The sequence below is a fragment of the Vitis riparia genome, chromosome 4, assembly GCF_004353265.1.
Source record: "Vitis riparia cultivar Riparia Gloire de Montpellier isolate 1030 chromosome 4, EGFV_Vit.rip_1.0, whole genome shotgun sequence".
NCBI lineage: Eukaryota > Viridiplantae > Streptophyta > Magnoliopsida > Vitales > Vitaceae > Vitis > Vitis riparia.
Genome location: NC_048434.1, coordinates 5,755,559 through 5,772,660, shown reverse-complemented (window position 1 = coordinate 5,772,660; position 17,102 = coordinate 5,755,559). Strand labels below are relative to the sequence as shown.

The window sequence follows — 17,102 nt, the reverse complement described above, 5'->3', positions numbered from 1 at the left end:
GATTATTCTCGATGTACTTGGTTATTTTTAATGAAAAATCGAGCTGAGTTATTCTCTATTTTCCAGAAATTTTATGCTGAAATCCAAACCCAGTTCAATGTTTCTATTCGTGTGTTACGCAGTGACAATGCCAGGGAATATTTTTCAGCCCCATTTACTTCGTTTATGTCTCATCATGGGATTCTTCATCAGTCTTCTTGTGCTCATACTCCTCAACAAAATGGGGTAGCTGAACGCAAGAATCGACATCTTGTTGAGACAGCTCGTACTCTCCTCCTCCATAGCAATGTTCCTTTTCGTTTTTGGGGGGACGCTGTTCTTACCGCTTGTTATTTGATTAATCGTATGCCCTCCTCTGTCTTACATGATCAGATTCCTCACTCCCTTCTCTTCCCTGACCAACCACTTTATTTCCTTCCTCCTCGTGTCTTTGGTTGTACTTGCTTTGTTCATATTCTCACTCCTGGACAGGACAAGCTTTCCGCCAAAGCCATGAAGTGTCTCTTCTTGGGATACTCTAGACTTCAGAAGGGTTATCGTTGTTATTCCCTTGAGACTCATCGATACTTTATCTCCGCTGATGTCACCTTCTTTGAGGACTCACCATTCTTTTCCACCACTTCTGAGTCTCTTCCTGTTTCTGAAGTCTTGCCTATTCCCATTGTCTCCCCACCTGATGCTATGCCTCCTCGGCCACTTCAGGTTTATCATCGTCGCCCTCGTGTCGTTGCTCCTCTCCCTTTTGCTGAGGCACCTGCTGACTCACTTCCTATCCCTTCGGCTTCACCTACCCCGGCTCTGCCTTCTCCTAATGACTTACCCATTGCTGTTCGGAAAGGTACTCGCTCTACTCGTAATCCTCATCCTATTTACAATTTTTTGAGTTATCATCGATTATCTTCACCCTATTCTGCTTTTGTTTCTGCTATATCCTCTGTTTCTCTTCCAAAGAGCACCCATGAAGCTCTTTCCCATCCAGGCTGGCGACAGGCAATGGTGGATGAAATGGCTGCTCTGCACTCTAATGGCACTTGGGATCTTGTTGTTTTACCCTCGGGTAAATCTACCGTTGGTTGTCGTTGGGTTTACGCAGTTAAGGTTGGTCCTGATGGTCAGGTTGATCGCCTTAAGGCCCGCTTAGTTGCTAAAGGCTATACTCAGGTTTATGGTTCTGATTATGGTGACACATTCTCTCCGGTTGCCAAGATTGCTTCTGTTCGTCTGCTTCTCTCCATGGCTGCCATGTGTTCTTGGCCTCTTTATCAATTGGATATTAAAAATGCCTTCCTTCATGGTGATCTTGCCGAGGAAGTTTATATGGAGCAACCTCCTGGTTTTGTTGCTCAGGGGGAGTCTGGTTTAGTATGCAGGTTACGCCGTTCTCTATATGGCTTGAAACAATCTCCTCGAGCATGGTTTAGCCGTTTTAGTTCTGTTGTTCAAGAGTTTGGCATGCTTCGCAGTACAGCAGACCATTCAGTTTTCTATCATCATAACTCTTTGGGGCAGTGTATTTATCTGGTTGTTTATGTGGACGACATCGTCATTACAGGCAGTGATCAGGATGGTATTCAGAAACTAAAGCAACACCTTTTTACCCACTTTCAGACCAAAGACTTGGGGAAACTCAAGTATTTCTTGGGAATTGAGATAGCTCAATCCAGTTCTGCTGTGGTCCTTTCCCAAAGGAAGTATGCTTTAGACATCCTGGAAGAAACTGGTATGTTAGACTGTAAACCGGTAGACACACCTATGGATCCGAATGTCAAACTTGTACCAGGACAGGGGGAGCCTTTAGGAGACCCCGGGAGATATCGACGGCTCGTAGGTAAATTGAACTATCTCACCATTACTCGTCCAGACATTTCTTTTCCTGTGAGTGTTGTTAGTCAATTCCTACAGTCACCATGTGATAGCCATTGGGATGCTGTAATCCGCATTCTTCGATATATCAAAAGTACACCAGGCCAAGGTGTGTTGTACGAGAACAGAGGTCATACTCAGGTTGTTGGTTACACAGATGCAGATTGGGCTGGCTCACCCACAGATAGACGTTCCACTTCAGGGTACTGTGTTTTTATTGGAGGTAATCTAATATCTTGGAAGAGTAAGAAACAAGATGTAGTGGCCAGATCTAGCGCTGAAGCCGAGTATCGAGCTATGGCTTTGGCAACATGTGAACTCATATGGTTGAGACATCTTCTTCTAGAGTTGAGATTTGGAAAGGATGAACAGATGAAACTCATATGTGATAACCAGGCCGCATTACATATTGCATCCAATCCAGTCTTTCATGAAAGGACCAAACATATTGAAGTTGACTGTCATTTCATTAGAGAGAAGATCGCATCAGGATGTGTTGCTACAAGTTTTGTTAATTCAAATGATCAACTAGCTGACATCTTCACTAAATCTCTCAGAGGTCCTAGGATTAAATATATTTGTAACAAGCTTGGTGCATATGACGTATATGCTCCAGCTTGAGGGGGAGTGTTGAATATAATGTATTTATAGTATATAACCTTTCCTTGTTAATATAGGATACATGTATGGTAGTTAGGACTCCTAGCCTTGTATATATATATATTTCTCAATTGTAAGTAGATTATTACATTAATGAGAATTAAGGTTTTCTTCTTTCTCTCTCTCTCAACACCGTTATTTATTTTTTGGACGGTGTGGAAGGAAAGGAATAGATTAGCATTTAAAGGGGGGGGGGGGGAGTTAACTATACAGAAAGTTAAGTATTCTTTTGTTTGTATTATGTGGGGGTGGGCAAAATTGTATAATGGTGCGGAGTCTCGTTCCCTTATAGGTTTCCTGGAGTGGATAGCCTCCAGTTAAGGGCTGGTGGGTTTTTGTTGTTTTTTGGTCCTTTTATTGTGAGGCCTTCGTTGCCTCGTATACTCCCTGTATGCTTTGCGGCGATTTGCCTTTTGCTAATATATGTGTGTTTACTTATCGAAAAAAAAAAAAATATATATATATATATATATATATATATATATATATATATATATATATATATATATATATTTCTGTGTGTTTTCCTATCAAAAAAAATATATCAGCAGGCAAACAACTTCCAATGTGGGACAAAAATAGTTCACATGGCAAACTGCCATCCAATATATGGGTACCTTAAAAAACCTACAGAATACCAAGAAAGCAAATGAATGAGAAATAATCTGAAATACCTGCATAACACAAAAGGATAATCTGACAACATACCTGAAGAGGAGTTCCTGTCAAAAGCACACGATGTTTACTCAAATATTGCTTCAGTGATAGAAACAACTTCGAATCCTTATTCTTGAGACGATGACCTTCATCAACAATCTACATAAAGAGATCAACAATAAAGTAGCAATACACATTTGAGGACAAGCAATGAAATCAATTTGCCATAGAATTTACCATACACTCCCACTTAATTGGTTTCAATGATGCAGAATCCAAGTTTATCATTTCATAAGATGTCAGGAGAACATCAAATTTTATCCTGTCTTGCTTGCTTTCAGTGACAATTTGACCAGATTTTTTTTTCTTGATCTTCTTATGACTTTTGGGAAAGTAAAATTCATAATCCCGTATAACAGAACGAGCATGGGAAGAACCAACATACATAACCTGCAGCAAGTTAACTTTTATTAGGAATAATGTATATTAACTATTTAATAAATTGAAAATTCACATGTCCTGATGCACATACAACATTCATCTGAGGTGCCCATGTTGCAAATTCACGTTCCCAGTTTCGCAAAGTTGAAAGTGGCGCTACAACTAAATGTGGAGAGACGTTCTCTTCAAAAAGAGATGCTAAAAAGGCAATACTTTGTATAGTTTTGCCTGCACCCAAACAAAAACCAAACTATAACCAACAAGATGCAGAAAGCCACCAGGAAAAGAAATGAAACAAACAAACAAAAAACAAAACTTACCCAGGCCCATCTCATCTGCAAGTATTACATGAGTTTGTTTGCCCCAAGAGAACCTTAGGAAGTTCAATCCTTCAAGCTGATATGGATGTAGTGAGCCTTCGTTTACACCAAAAATGCGCTTAATGTTCATGGTCATCATAACAAAAGCAAAACAAAAAGTTGTAGGAAGCACATTTCTGAAAATAATATACCTCCAGAAAGAAATTCAGGACTATGTTCAAACTGTTGAAATTCTCTCTGTTTCCTTTTTGAGTCACTAATATCACGAATGGTAACCTTCTGCTTACTGGACGAAAGTTTGCGAGACCTAGACTGAATTTTATTAAATCTTTCAATTTCAGGTTGAAATGCAGAAATGTCTGATTCAAATTCCCAATAACATTCATCATAGGAAAGTTCTTTCCATTTTACAAGATACTCCCTCTCATCATCATTTCCCCTGAAAAGTTTCACAAACAGTGTTTCAGTTAACAGCCAGTTCTCAGTGATAACATTTTATATTTATCAGAAAGAAGAAAACAATATATGAAAATAACAATATAAAATATACGAATCAAAAACCCATATAGATACTACAGATGAATGTCTGTTTACAATTTCTGGGATTTGTATATGAAGAATTTCTGAATTCCTTTATTGATCCTTTAGGTACACACCATACACATATATATACACAACTGACTGAATAAGAAAAAATCAATCTAGCTTGATTCTCTCCTAAAATTAGGAAACTGAATCATCCTAAATGATCTCTCCTTCTTTATTCCTAAAATACTTTCCTAGATTAAAAAACCCTAACTTTGAATGCCAAATTTCAACACTCCCCCTCAAGCTGGAGAATATATATCATATAATCCCAGCTTGCAAATTAAGTCTTCAAAGTTAGGCCTAGGTAAAGCTTTGGTGAGGATGTCTGCGGTTTGGTGCTTGGTAGGAACATAGTTCAATCTAACCGTCTCACTAGTCACCTTCTCTGTGATGAAGTGTCTGTCAATCTCAACGTGCTTGGTCCTGTCATGATGCACGGGGTTCTTTGCTATGCTTATAGCTGCCTGATTATCACACATCATCAGAATTGGAGATGAACTCGTTTGCCCCAGTTCACTAAGAACCCTTTTTATCCAAATCCCTTCACAGATTCCCTGTGCAAGAGCTCTGTACTCAGCTTCTGCACTACTTCTGGCTACAACTGATTGCTTCTTACTCCTCCAGGTAACAAGATTTCCCCAAACAAAAGAACAATATCCAGAAGTGGACCGCCTGTCAATGATGTTTCCTGCCCAATCAGCATCTGAGTATACTTCAGTGTCACGGTTCTCTGTCTTTCTGAAGAATAGACCTTTCCCTGGTGTCATTTTTAAATATCTAAGAATCCTGTAGACTGCTTCCATGTGTTCCTCAATGGGGTTGTGCATGAATTGACTTACAGCACTCACTGCAAAGCCAATATCTGGCCGAGTGTGTGAAAGATAAATCAAGCGCCCGACGAGCCGCTGATATCTCCCCCTATCTACCGGTGTACTTTCTTTCTCGATACCAAGTTTCTTCTGACTATCCATAGGAGTATCAATTGGTTTGCATCCAAGCATACCGGTCTCCTTAAGAAGATCGAGTATGTATTTTCTTTGAGAGACTACAATTCCCTTCCTTGATCTAGCCACTTCCATACCAAGGAAATATTTCAAATTTCCAAGGTCTTTAACTTCAAACTCCTCTGACAAATACTTCTTCAAATTCTGTAATTCCTTCATATCATTCCCAGATAGAATAATATCATCAACATAGACTATCAATATGGCCATTTTCCCGGCATGAGACTTCTTGACAAATAGAGTATGATCAGCCTGACCTTGTTTGTAGCCCAGCTTCAGGACTGCTTTTGTGAATCTATCAAACCAGGCTCGGGGAGATTGTTTAAGGCCGTACAAGGATTTTTTGGAGTTTGCAAACCTGATTCTTTGCCATACTTCCTTCGAAACCAGGTGGTATTTCCATGTAGACTTCCTCTTCTAGGTCACCATTTAGAAACGCATTTTTTATGTCCAGTTGTTGCAAGCACCAATCTTGATTGACAGCCAATGAGAGAAGAATCCTGATAGTGTTCAGTTTTGCAACAGGAGCAAAAGTCTCCTGATAGTCTATCCCATAGGATTGCGTAAACCCTCTAGCTACCAAACGAGCCTTGAATCTCTCGACTGATCCATCTGCTTTGTATTTTATGGTGAAAATCCACTTGCACCCCACGGGCCTCTTCCCAACCGGCAAATCTGTGATAGTCCACGTCCCATTCTTCTCAAGTGCATCAATCTCATCTTGTACTGCCATCTTCCATTCTGAAATTTTTAATGCCTCTTGTATTGTGTTGGGAACCTGAGTATCATCAAGAGAAGTAGCAAATGCTCTGTAAGATGGTGATAGCCCTTCATATGTAACATAATTCCCAATTGGGTGATCTGTACATCTCCTAACACCCTTCCTCAATGCAATCGGCAGAGTAGAATCATCAATGCTGGGAATTAACACCTCTCCAGCCCTATCCTCACCTATGTTCTCTTCAGGAAGACTTGAATTGGAGTCAATATATTGGCCACATGTTGACTGTGATCCGTGCTCTAATTCCTGTCTTTTCCTCCTCCTGATGTAAACTTGTAAGTTCTCATTAGCAAGTTGTGGGGCTATAGGTTGAATAGGCATGGGAGACTGGATGGTCATAGGAGATGGCTGGACTGATGACGGTATGGGTGTGGACAACTCAGTGGGCGCGAATTGAAAAGGATTTGGTGACTCTGAGTGAAAAGAAGGTACACCCTCAAGAAGAGACTCATTTGGTGACTCTGAGTGAAAAGAAGGTACACCCTCAAGAAGAGACTCCCAAACTTGATGTTCATTCATGCTCTCCCCCTGAACATGAGATTTGGGATAGAAGAATACATGTTCAAAGAAAGAGACGTCCATGGTGGTGTAAAATCTTTTGTTGGTTGGAGAATAGCATTTGTACCCTTTTTGGGTTGGAGAATACCCTAGGAAAATGCACTTATTCGCTCGAGGAGCAAATTTGCTACGATTTTGAGGATACACATGAATGAATGCCGTGCAACCAAATACTTTGAGTGGTAAATCAGAAGAGGCTACACGGGTGTGAGGAAATTGTTTTAAGAAAAGTTGACGTGGGGATTGAAAGGTAAGCACTCTGGATGGCATACGGTTAATCAAATAAGTAGCTGTGAGAATAGCTTCCCCCCAGAAATAGTTTGGAACATTAGAGGAAAACATAAGGCACCGGGCAACCTCCAAGAGATGTCTATTCTTGCGTTCAGCCACCCCATTTTGTTGTGGGGTGTCAACGCAAGAACTTATGTGGATAATGCCGTGATTTTGAAGATAAGTACTGAGACTACTAGTAAAGTATTCCTTTGCATTATCTGACTTGAGGACTTGAATTTTGGAATTGAATTGATTTTGAACCATAAGATGGAAGGTTTGAAAAATGTGCCCGACCTCTGACTTTTCTTTCATAAGGAAAACCCATGTTACCCGTGTATGATCATCAACGAATGTCACAAACCATCGAGTGCCAGAAATATTTTTATCCGGGAGGGACCCCACACATCACTATGTACTAGAGAGAAAACAGTCGAAGGTTTGTATGGGATTTGAGGATAGACTGTTCGAGTATGCTTTGCAAACTGACAAATTTCACAGTGATAAGATGCTGGATTTTTATTGATAAATAATTTGGGAAACAATTTTGCAAGGTAAACAAAGCTAGGATGACCAAGGCGATAGTGTAACATTATAATCTCACTATCTTTATTGACCTTAGAATTTGACACAGAATTGAAAGACTCTAACATACTCTGAGACTGTACGCAACTTGCTTGAGAAACTTGGTTTGAGAATTGACCACATGAGAGGAGGTAGAGCCCGGAACACAGTTCAGCACTGCCAATCATCTTCCCCGATTTCAAGTCCTGAAAAACACACAAGTTTGGATAAAATTTAGTAACACATTGGAGATCACGGGCCAATTTGCTAATGGACAAAAGATTACAATCCAAGTTTGGAACATGGAGAACAGAGTCAAGATACAAGTCTTTAGTAAGTTTTATAGAACCTGTCCCGGCAATTTTGACTTTGAACCATCAGCAATATGGACGGATGAATGACCATTACTTGGCTTGTAATTTTGAAGAATGGTAGCATCTCCTGTCATGTGATCAGAAGCACCTGCAATTTGCATGTCCACTATCCACGACTTCATTCCTCCTCGATTAGCAGTGAAGGCTACACCGGTAGTACTGCCACTGCCAACCTGGCTTAATAGTTTCTGTAGCATCTCCATCTGCTCTTTGTTGAATGGACTCGGCTCGGGAACAGAGGTGCTCTCAGAGTTGGCAGCCACGTGTGCTCTGCCATCTCTGTCAGACCGTGGCTTTGGTTTCCAATCAGCTGGTTTGCCATGAAGCTTCCAGCAAGTCTCCTTATAATGGCCTGGTTTCTTACAATAATCACACCAAGGCCTATCCCGTTTCTGACGATCTCCACCACTACTATTAAATGACCGAGTCGCAAGGGCAGAGGCATCCAATGTTGGGGCAGGTTGCTCTTTGGATCCCATCATCACTTTCTTTCTACTTTCTTCACGCCTAACCTCTGAAAAAGCCTCCCTGAGACTTGGCAGGGGTTTAATGCCCATGATTCGGCCTCTAACATCATCCAATTCCCTGTTTAGTCCTAGGAAAAACTTGAACAGTCTCTTTTGTTCCACAATTTTCCTGTATGTTGCTGCATCATCAGGACATTTCCATGAGTGAGTCTCGAATAAGTCAAGGTGCTGCCAATACCTTGTGAGTGTGTTGTAATACTGAGTAACTGTCTGCTCTCCTTGGCGGAAGTCATGTAGGGCTGATTCAACCTGAAAAAGTTCTGAAATATTTTCAGAACTTGAGTAAGTTTCTTTGGCTGCATCCCATATGTCCTTTGCAGTCCTAAACAGCAAGAAATTTTCACCTATGTCATTATTCATGGAATTGATAAGCCATGACATGATCATGCTGTTTTCAATCTTCCACTTCCTGAAACCCGGTTCTGTAGTTTCTGGCATGACTGCTTCTCCAGTGAGGTACTCATCCTTTCCTTTACCGCAAATGAACAGCAACACAGATTGTGACCACTGTAAGTAGTTATGGCCATTTAATTTGTGTCCTGTGATGAGAATAGGAGAGGAATCACTACCACCAAGGTTTGGAATTTCAGATCTGCCTCCTAATTCTGGTGACGTGACGCTGGATACTTGTGATGATGCCATTCCGTATTTCGTCATGGACCGGAAAGGTAGAAGAACACTTCCCAAGGCACGTGCAGGGATTGGAGTTGAGGAAAAATAGCCGGAGGACGTCGGAAAAGCTGATCGGAGGGCTCGCGGAGGCAAAAAGACCCCAAAAGAGGCACGTGCAGGGCTTGGATGGCAGAAACAGGTACGTGGGGTGGCTGGTCGGCGTCAGGCGAGCTTGGAGTAGGAAGCGCGTCGCCGGAAAGTGGCTCACGCGCCCTCACGCGCCGGCGCGTGAGATGCAGTCGCCGGCCGGAAAAACGCGCGTGGGCGGCGCGTGGATGGTTTTCTGGCTCCGGTGTTTTTGGAAAAGTTGTAGATCTCCTCCAGACGCTCCTTGCGGTGTGAAAAAAACCGTCGCCGGAAAGTTCGCCGGAAAAGTTCGCCGGCGGTGAATGTTTTTCTGACGACGATTACCGACCGGAAAGCGTTTTCTCCCTTGGCTCTGAGAACAGGGACTGATGACCGGAATGAGAGATGGTCGGATTGAGAGATGGCCAGAGAGATTTGGCCGGAATGAATGATGGCCTGAATACGAGGTGGCCAGAAGGGATTAGGGTTTCAGAAAACTGGCTCTGATACCATGAAGAATTTCTGAATTCCTTTATTGATCCTTTAGGTACACACCATACACATATATATACACAACTGACTGAATAAGAAAAAATCAATCTAGCTTGATTCTCTCCTAAAATTAGGAAACTGAATCATCCTAAATGATCTCTCCTTCTTTATTCCTAAAATACTTTCCTAGATTAAAAAACCCTAACTTTGAATGCCAAATTTCAACAGTATACAAACACTTTCTTTTTGCACAATGCAAAGTGATTTCATGTTCCCACTCTTACTGCAATAGAAAATCAATTTTCTTTATATGGATAAGAGATAACCATATTAGTGTTTTGATATAGAACACAGAATATTATGAAGGTAGACAGAAGGGAATAAAATAAAGGATGAGATAGCCTTCAAACAGAAAAGGAAACTAAGCCCCTGCTCCAAAAATACCCCATCTAAAACCAAACACTAGAGACCAGCAATGCCCCTAGTCCCTGAACAAGAAAATAGGCTGCCTCCATTTCCAAAGAGACCAGGCCAGAAGTAATGCCTGCAAATTCCATCTTCACAGACATCCAAAGAGAAATCAAGAAGGATATTCTATCTTGCAAGCAATAAGTCTCCATCTATCCTTAAAAATCCTGGTGTTGCTTAGCGGAAATACAAGAAGTGTACAACATGCATGACCAAAGATAGATAAAGAGAAAATTATCAGCCAGCAAGAGATCTGGTGTTGAATATGCACTAAAGCATAAGATAGAAATGCCATTACATCCTGTAGATCTATAATTATTATTGTATAACTTTCTCAATTAAAGCAGAAATTCCAGACATACTATTTCATAGAAAAAGGGTATTATGATACAGTACCATGTCCCCAGTTTTATTGGATCTAAAAATGTGTGCATCTGGTTTGTGATCAACAGAATGAAATTCACAATTTTTAAACTTTCAACGAGAAACAATATCATCTTATATCATAAGAAAGGAAAATTGTAGCACCAAGGAGGATGAGATATCACGCACATGAAACAAAAAGTAATAATTAAAGCCTATCAAATACCCCTTCAAATATGAGGGTATCAAATGAGGATGGAATCCCCGACACCACCTCCAACATAGTGACACTTTGAAAAATGAACTGCTATCAAGTTGGACTACTTAGGCTTCCAAACAAAGGAACAACCAAGACCTCTGCAGAGGTCCAGTATCCTGCATATTATAGAATAATAATAACTCCAAGGTCCTCTTCCACCTCAAAAGACCCGGAAGAGGATAATAATTGAATCCCCCTCCACCAAAAGGTAACAAACACCCAACAAAGTTGCTTCAGTCAATCCCTCCACTAAAGCAAGGAGCTCCACTTCAAAGCCAAACCCATGCCAGTAGGCTTAGAAAAGTCTCTAACCAGACTGCCTTGGTGGTCCCTTAATACTCCACCATGCCCCATTTGCCCCAAGTTACCTAATGAACATCCACCAAAATAAAGCATAAAGTTCTCCTACAAGGGCATGCACTTGCTCAGCCCTAATCACCTCATGTCTACAATAACCACAAGCCTCCCTTCAATACAGCAAGATTATACTAAAAAGGGACACCTAAGAATCTTTTGGCAGCCAATGCCAAATATGATGTCAGAGAGCATACAAATTCCAAATAAATAATCAATTAACTTCCTCCTCCTTGAAGATATCATTGTTCGTCCACAGCCAAATAACCCATAAAATGGCTAATGTAGCCCCTCGGCACAATATTCCCTGCCAGGATTCCTCCAAAATCTTTGAAATATGATAACCATCATGTCCGCAATGTTTTCAGGTGGAACTTCCAACGTCCACTAAAGAGAATAACCTTCATCATAAGCCCATAGTAATAGAAAAGTGAAGGAAAAGATGGTCAACAGTCAGCTCACCCCTCAGGACAAGACACAATGCTTAAGACTAACGGCTTTATAGAGTATTATATCCTATAACAAGTCGTTAATATTAACCTTCTTATTAGCTGCTAACCATGCAAAGGCTCTGACCTCTATCAAGCTTTAGATAAACCTCGCACAAGGAAAAAGGGTTGGATACTCACTTTTGGAAAAGGGTATAAAAGAAAGATTTGGAAGTAAGGGCATAAAAGAAATATTTAGAAGAGACAAAAATAACACACACAGAGGAGAAGGTCCTCCCAAACATGAACTTGCCATCATGGGAGGGGCCAAAACATCAGAAGGTTGACTAAAGGGAATGAAAACAAATTATCAAACTTGCCACAGTTTTTCATATTGATACATACTGTTCTATTGTAGATGAATTGGCAGGCCAGCCATGCAAAAACACATCAATTGACAGTGAAAGATTCAACTTTGACAAAACAAGTTATTGGGCAATATATGAACCTTGCATACATCAAATCAATCAGTAATTTAGTTGCTGACATATTAGTAGTTTCAACCCATGTCCAAGACAGAGGTTTCCCACAAATGCTATGGATGGAATTCTTTCTTTGCCGGAAAAAAAATAACATGCTAAGAGAACTAGTGGCATCTGGCATATGCTATGCTCATGTTCCACACCTTACAATGTTCCAAGAGAATTTAAGGGGTAGTGATATCTAAGTACCGGCAGAGATAGATGCAAAAAAAATAATAATAATAGCACACATGTACTTCCAATAGTTACAACATACATCCACAGGTTCTTCTAATGTAAGAGTGTATATATATATTCATACATATTTTAGACTATGGCCATAATAAAGATCCAAGTATTGTCCTGAATTATTTTAACTTGTAAGAATAAACTCTGTTTCCTGATGTACTGAAGTTCAAACAAAATTTGAACTTTACTTAGCAGACTTGGAACCCACAAACTTGATTCAAATTCTTAAGTGAGCAAAGTTAAACTCAAGTTCAAAGTTTAAAACCTCTGGTTTAAAGCACATTACTGAAAGAGAACTTATACGAGGAAACAACACAACAGTTTTCAGAGGGTTTAACCTGCAAGCAATAATCCGATCAACAGTAGTCCATTCAGGCCGAACTGCAACAAAGTCTTCTTCAGAGTTATTGTTTGATGCCATTTGACGATTAAAGTTGTTTACTTTAGTCTTTAACCGAGGATGCGTCTTGAAAGCTTTAAGGAACTCTTTCTCAGGCACCCTAGAAGAAAGTGTGGATGGTAGGTGAAACAAGACCATCAGAACTAATTAGAACGCCTTTGAAGATAATGTACCACAGCAACACAACAGAAAAAATTAGAAAGCATTATTAAGGGCTTAGCAGAGTTTAAAAAAACTTTATAGCTAGAAATTATTTCTCATGTGAAAACCATCAACTACAGAACGTTTCCTCAAAAAATAAACATAATTAATGGAGATAATTAACAATGGAATTACCATGTGCAATGCAGATAAGATAATCCCTTCCACTTTACAAGATACTGTTTTACAAATATTTGCTTAGATCCCAGCTTAGAGGCATCACTATCGCCAGCAACAGTAGGGCGCATTTCACAGTCCAGTATCTTGTCAATATCATTTAGAGGACTAACCTGAATAAAGAAAACATTTTCATTATCAGTTATAACCAAAGCATAATCGTAATTAGGTATAATAAATTAACAATGGTTCCGAACATATTAAGGAATCATACACATTGAGGACACCTCCAGTTGCTAGGAAGAGGAGCTTTCAGTGGTGGAAGTAAACACTTGGGATGGTAAGCATAAGTACAAGTTTCACAGCTCAAAAGATTCCCACTTTCTCCACAGGCTTGACATGAGTCATCTTTCTGTTAGGAATAAACAAGATGAAATTAAAAAGAGAGAGGAAAAAAAAGTCAAGTAAAACTTTGCATTCTCAAAATCTGCAAAAATAAGAACAACAAACATGACAAATAAACCCCAGGACAAGTGCAACTGCAATAGACGGAGAAACATTTCAAATCAGTAATCCCTTCTATTGAATGTTCAAAATATGCTTGAACACCATTGTCAATCCATCTGAAACTTAAAAGGCCTCAAATCACAGCTATGTATTTCAAATTAATATACAACAAATGTAACAAATCTGAAATTTTCCAAGAAAAGTTTAATTAAGACAGATACTCAAACATATCTTCAAACAGATTGCATAACTATTAATGAGGCAAACAAATTTTTTTAAATTCAATGGTTAGACCAAACAGCAATGTTAGTCTTTGCAATTGAGCAATAGGCAGTTGTGCATAGTGCGTAAGGCCAAACTTACAATTTTATAACAAGTAAACACAGTACAGAAAGGAGAAACAGACTGATCAAATGAAAATTGGTGAAAATGAAATTAAAATTTAAAAATAAACAAATAGAAAACAAACCGCATCACTCCTAACAATCTTTTCAAACTTCTCCTGAGACATGCCAGATTTCCCATGCACAAGATCAGCGTCATCATCTGATTCATCTAAATTGTAAATTGGCCTTCGATCTGACCTTACACGTAGTCTCTCAACCAAACTACTCATATTCTGCAACAAAGACAAAAGAAGAAGAAAAAAATAAGAAATTCTACTATCTATGACTACAAAAATACTAAAAGCAGCAGTAATCAACAAAAATGAACATCCAAACGCTTTTTATTAACCTTTTTCATAAGAAAGCAATTGTTAAAATCTTTAACTGGCAAAAATGGGAGGCAATCAACCAGAGAAACATAAGGTTCATTCGCACACAACTGAACAAAAGAAAAAACAAGTTTTAGTTACATAAAATTTGAATAAATTCAGAGATTATTTCGTAGGATGTTCAGCTTATGACCAGAAAAAACACCAAGACATGCCCCAACACAATCCTAACTGTTTTCTATAATTGAAAAATAAAATAAAATAAAATAACAGATACAGCTACTAATTTCCACCTTTGACATAGTCAAACACTTCCACTTTCCTGGGGCAAGAGCTGATATAAAATTTAAAGAACAAAATAAATATTATGGCTAAGTGGAGCCCTCCACCAATCAATTGCCTTAAGCTCAAATTTGTAGGTGCTCCCTAGGTAACCTGGGACTGAATTGAAGAATGAAAAAATTCCACCACTTCTTCAAATAAAACCAATTCTCTCTTCAATTCCTTCATGTTACTGATCTCTCCTTTGAAGATATCCCTCCACAAGCTTTATAATGTTGATCATGGAAAAGGTTTTTTAGATCATGGATATTTAAAATCAAGAACATAGAATAAAAAACATTCATAGAATCATGGTATTCAAGGCAGCCAAGATGTCTGATAACAGGGGAGGCTACAATGACAAATATAATTGCTCATCCATGCCCCTTCAGCTTTAATTTGCAATTGCATCTCAGGTGACATATCCTAGGCCATCTATCGCTCATGTGCCAAGCACTAAGGTTCAACCATCACACTTGTTCCAAAATTGGAATCAACGATACAAAAAACTTCTCTGCAAGTGTGGTGATGGTTTGCATCTCATGTGCAAAAAGTTTTCCTCTTCAGAGCTGAGACAAAGATTCTAACCTAGTTTCTAGTTTAGAGAATGTCCTCTCTTTCTCAAAAACAAAGAATTCATTAATAAGAATTAATAAGGACGCAATAAAAATTTATCTTTGTTTCTGATAAAAAAAAAAAAAAGAATAAATAAGGATAGAAGGATGAGACATCATTCTAAAGCATATAAAATCTGATAAAAAAGAAGATGTTCAAACCACTTAAGAGAAAAGCTAATTACTTTGCAGTGTGATTAGCTAAGCATCCCAACTACCTAGCAACAACAATAAATTGGTAAGGGCTATAGAGCTCTGTTTGGATGTTTGTAGTTTAGCCAACTTTACCCATCATTTCTGTAATGGGTGTGTGCCTCATGACAAATAATGCATTTTAGAAACAAATCATGGAACACTTTAATATTAACAGTCAAGGGCATCCAAACTCATATTGAACACTTTTTAGTATTGTATATGGAACCATGCATCTAAAAATGATACATACTTCCTCTGGTAAATGAATGTATTCTTCTTTAGATGGGGCATTGGCGGGCTCAGGATTCAACACTATCGCCATATATATATGTATATGTATATATATACCCACATACATCATTGCAGAATGCTGAAGACGCCGACTTAGGTTTATAAGTGCAAATTTGTAAAGGTAAGTAGAGTTCAGATAAAAATCTTAAATTTGCCAAAAAGTTTAAATAATAGTGTTTAAATTTTAAGTGATTCTAATAGCCTTTACTCTTGCAAAATTTCAATAATTACAGCCTCTACCATTACTCCAAGCAGCATCTTAAAGACCAGATTTCTAACCCAAAGAAGCAACAACTTTGTACAGAGATTACCAAATCAAACACAAGATCCACCATTTAGAATTTTTTTTGATAGGCAAAAGCACAAAGATATATTAGAGAAGATCCACCATTTAGAATTAAAACCAAAAAAGGCCACAATTGAAGCATATACACCCACACACATAAGTGTCTTAACAATCTAGAATATAAAATCAATCTACTGTTTTCAAATTCAATCTGCATATGTTCTAGCATCGTAATTTTACAAAATTCTCAGCTAAAAAGCAAGAAACCGCATCAGAAACAAGCATGGGAGCTAAAACTCAGCAAAACAAACACATAACCAAGTACAAAAGCAAACCCACCAGAGTGTTCCCAGTAAATATGCATTTAATTGCGAAATAAAGCATCGCCCACATGTCAAAACGACAAAATTAACCAAAAAAACAAAAATTAACCCCAAATCATCAGGACTTCTAAGCAAGAGTTCACATATAGATGTTCAGAATTTAGTAACCCATTTTCGAAATACTACTTATTGAACTTCCGTTTTGCATGCCCTTGAAGCTTATTTGAGCTAGGGTTTCGATTTATAGACAGAAAGCATGAAAGTAAAAAGACGGAGATGGAGTTACTGTAGACTGCCGGATCTGCGCGCCGGAGCTAGTGAAACACTGCCAATTGTGGCCGAGATATCACCGTAGTCGGGGGGCTTCGCCGGAAAATATCGCCGGAATTGGGAGTTGAGAGAGTGAAAAAATGGGAATGCCGAATAGTTTACAGGGGGGCTTTACTGTTGAATTCTCTATACAGGTGTAAACTTGGTGTATTACCACACTAAATAAGATAGAAAGACAAAAGTGCCCTTGCATAAATTGGAATTTTATTATTCTTGCAGGGTTAATATGGTCTTTTATGAATACCATTGAAAACTTATTAGAAAGAAAAAAGAGAAATAATAAATATAAAAAAAAAAATCAAAAAAGCCCATTTAAAGAATAG

At 38.9% G+C, this 17,102-nt stretch overlaps 1 protein-coding gene across 2 annotated transcripts in view; it reads right to left on the bottom strand.

The window, feature by feature from the left end:
• LOC117912051 (CHD3-type chromatin-remodeling factor PICKLE) overlaps window positions 1-16,889 on the bottom strand; it is a 60,246-nt gene extending 43,357 nt beyond the window's left edge. The window contains exons 1-10 of one of the 2 annotated variants that reach the window (XM_034826486.1): window positions 16,736-16,889; window positions 14,174-14,323; window positions 13,472-13,609; window positions 13,216-13,370; window positions 12,818-12,979; window positions 4,133-4,380; window positions 3,942-4,037; window positions 3,713-3,849; window positions 3,418-3,630; window positions 3,232-3,339 (exon numbers count right to left, since the gene is read on the bottom strand). In XM_034826486.1, the coding sequence (XP_034682377.1) occupies window positions 3,232-3,339; window positions 3,418-3,630; window positions 3,713-3,849; window positions 3,942-4,037; window positions 4,133-4,380; window positions 12,818-12,979; window positions 13,216-13,370; window positions 13,472-13,609; window positions 14,174-14,320 (1,404 nt within the window). In that variant the 5' untranslated portion in view covers window positions 14,321-14,323; window positions 16,736-16,889. Of the gene's footprint in view, window positions 1-3,231; window positions 3,340-3,417; window positions 3,631-3,712; window positions 3,850-3,941; window positions 4,038-4,132; window positions 4,381-12,817; window positions 12,980-13,215; window positions 13,371-13,471; window positions 13,610-14,173; window positions 14,324-14,439; window positions 14,458-16,735 lie in introns of those variants that run through there. The other variant, XM_034826485.1, reaches the window with a different exon arrangement.
• Between the last annotated feature and the right edge of the window lie 213 nt (window positions 16,890-17,102).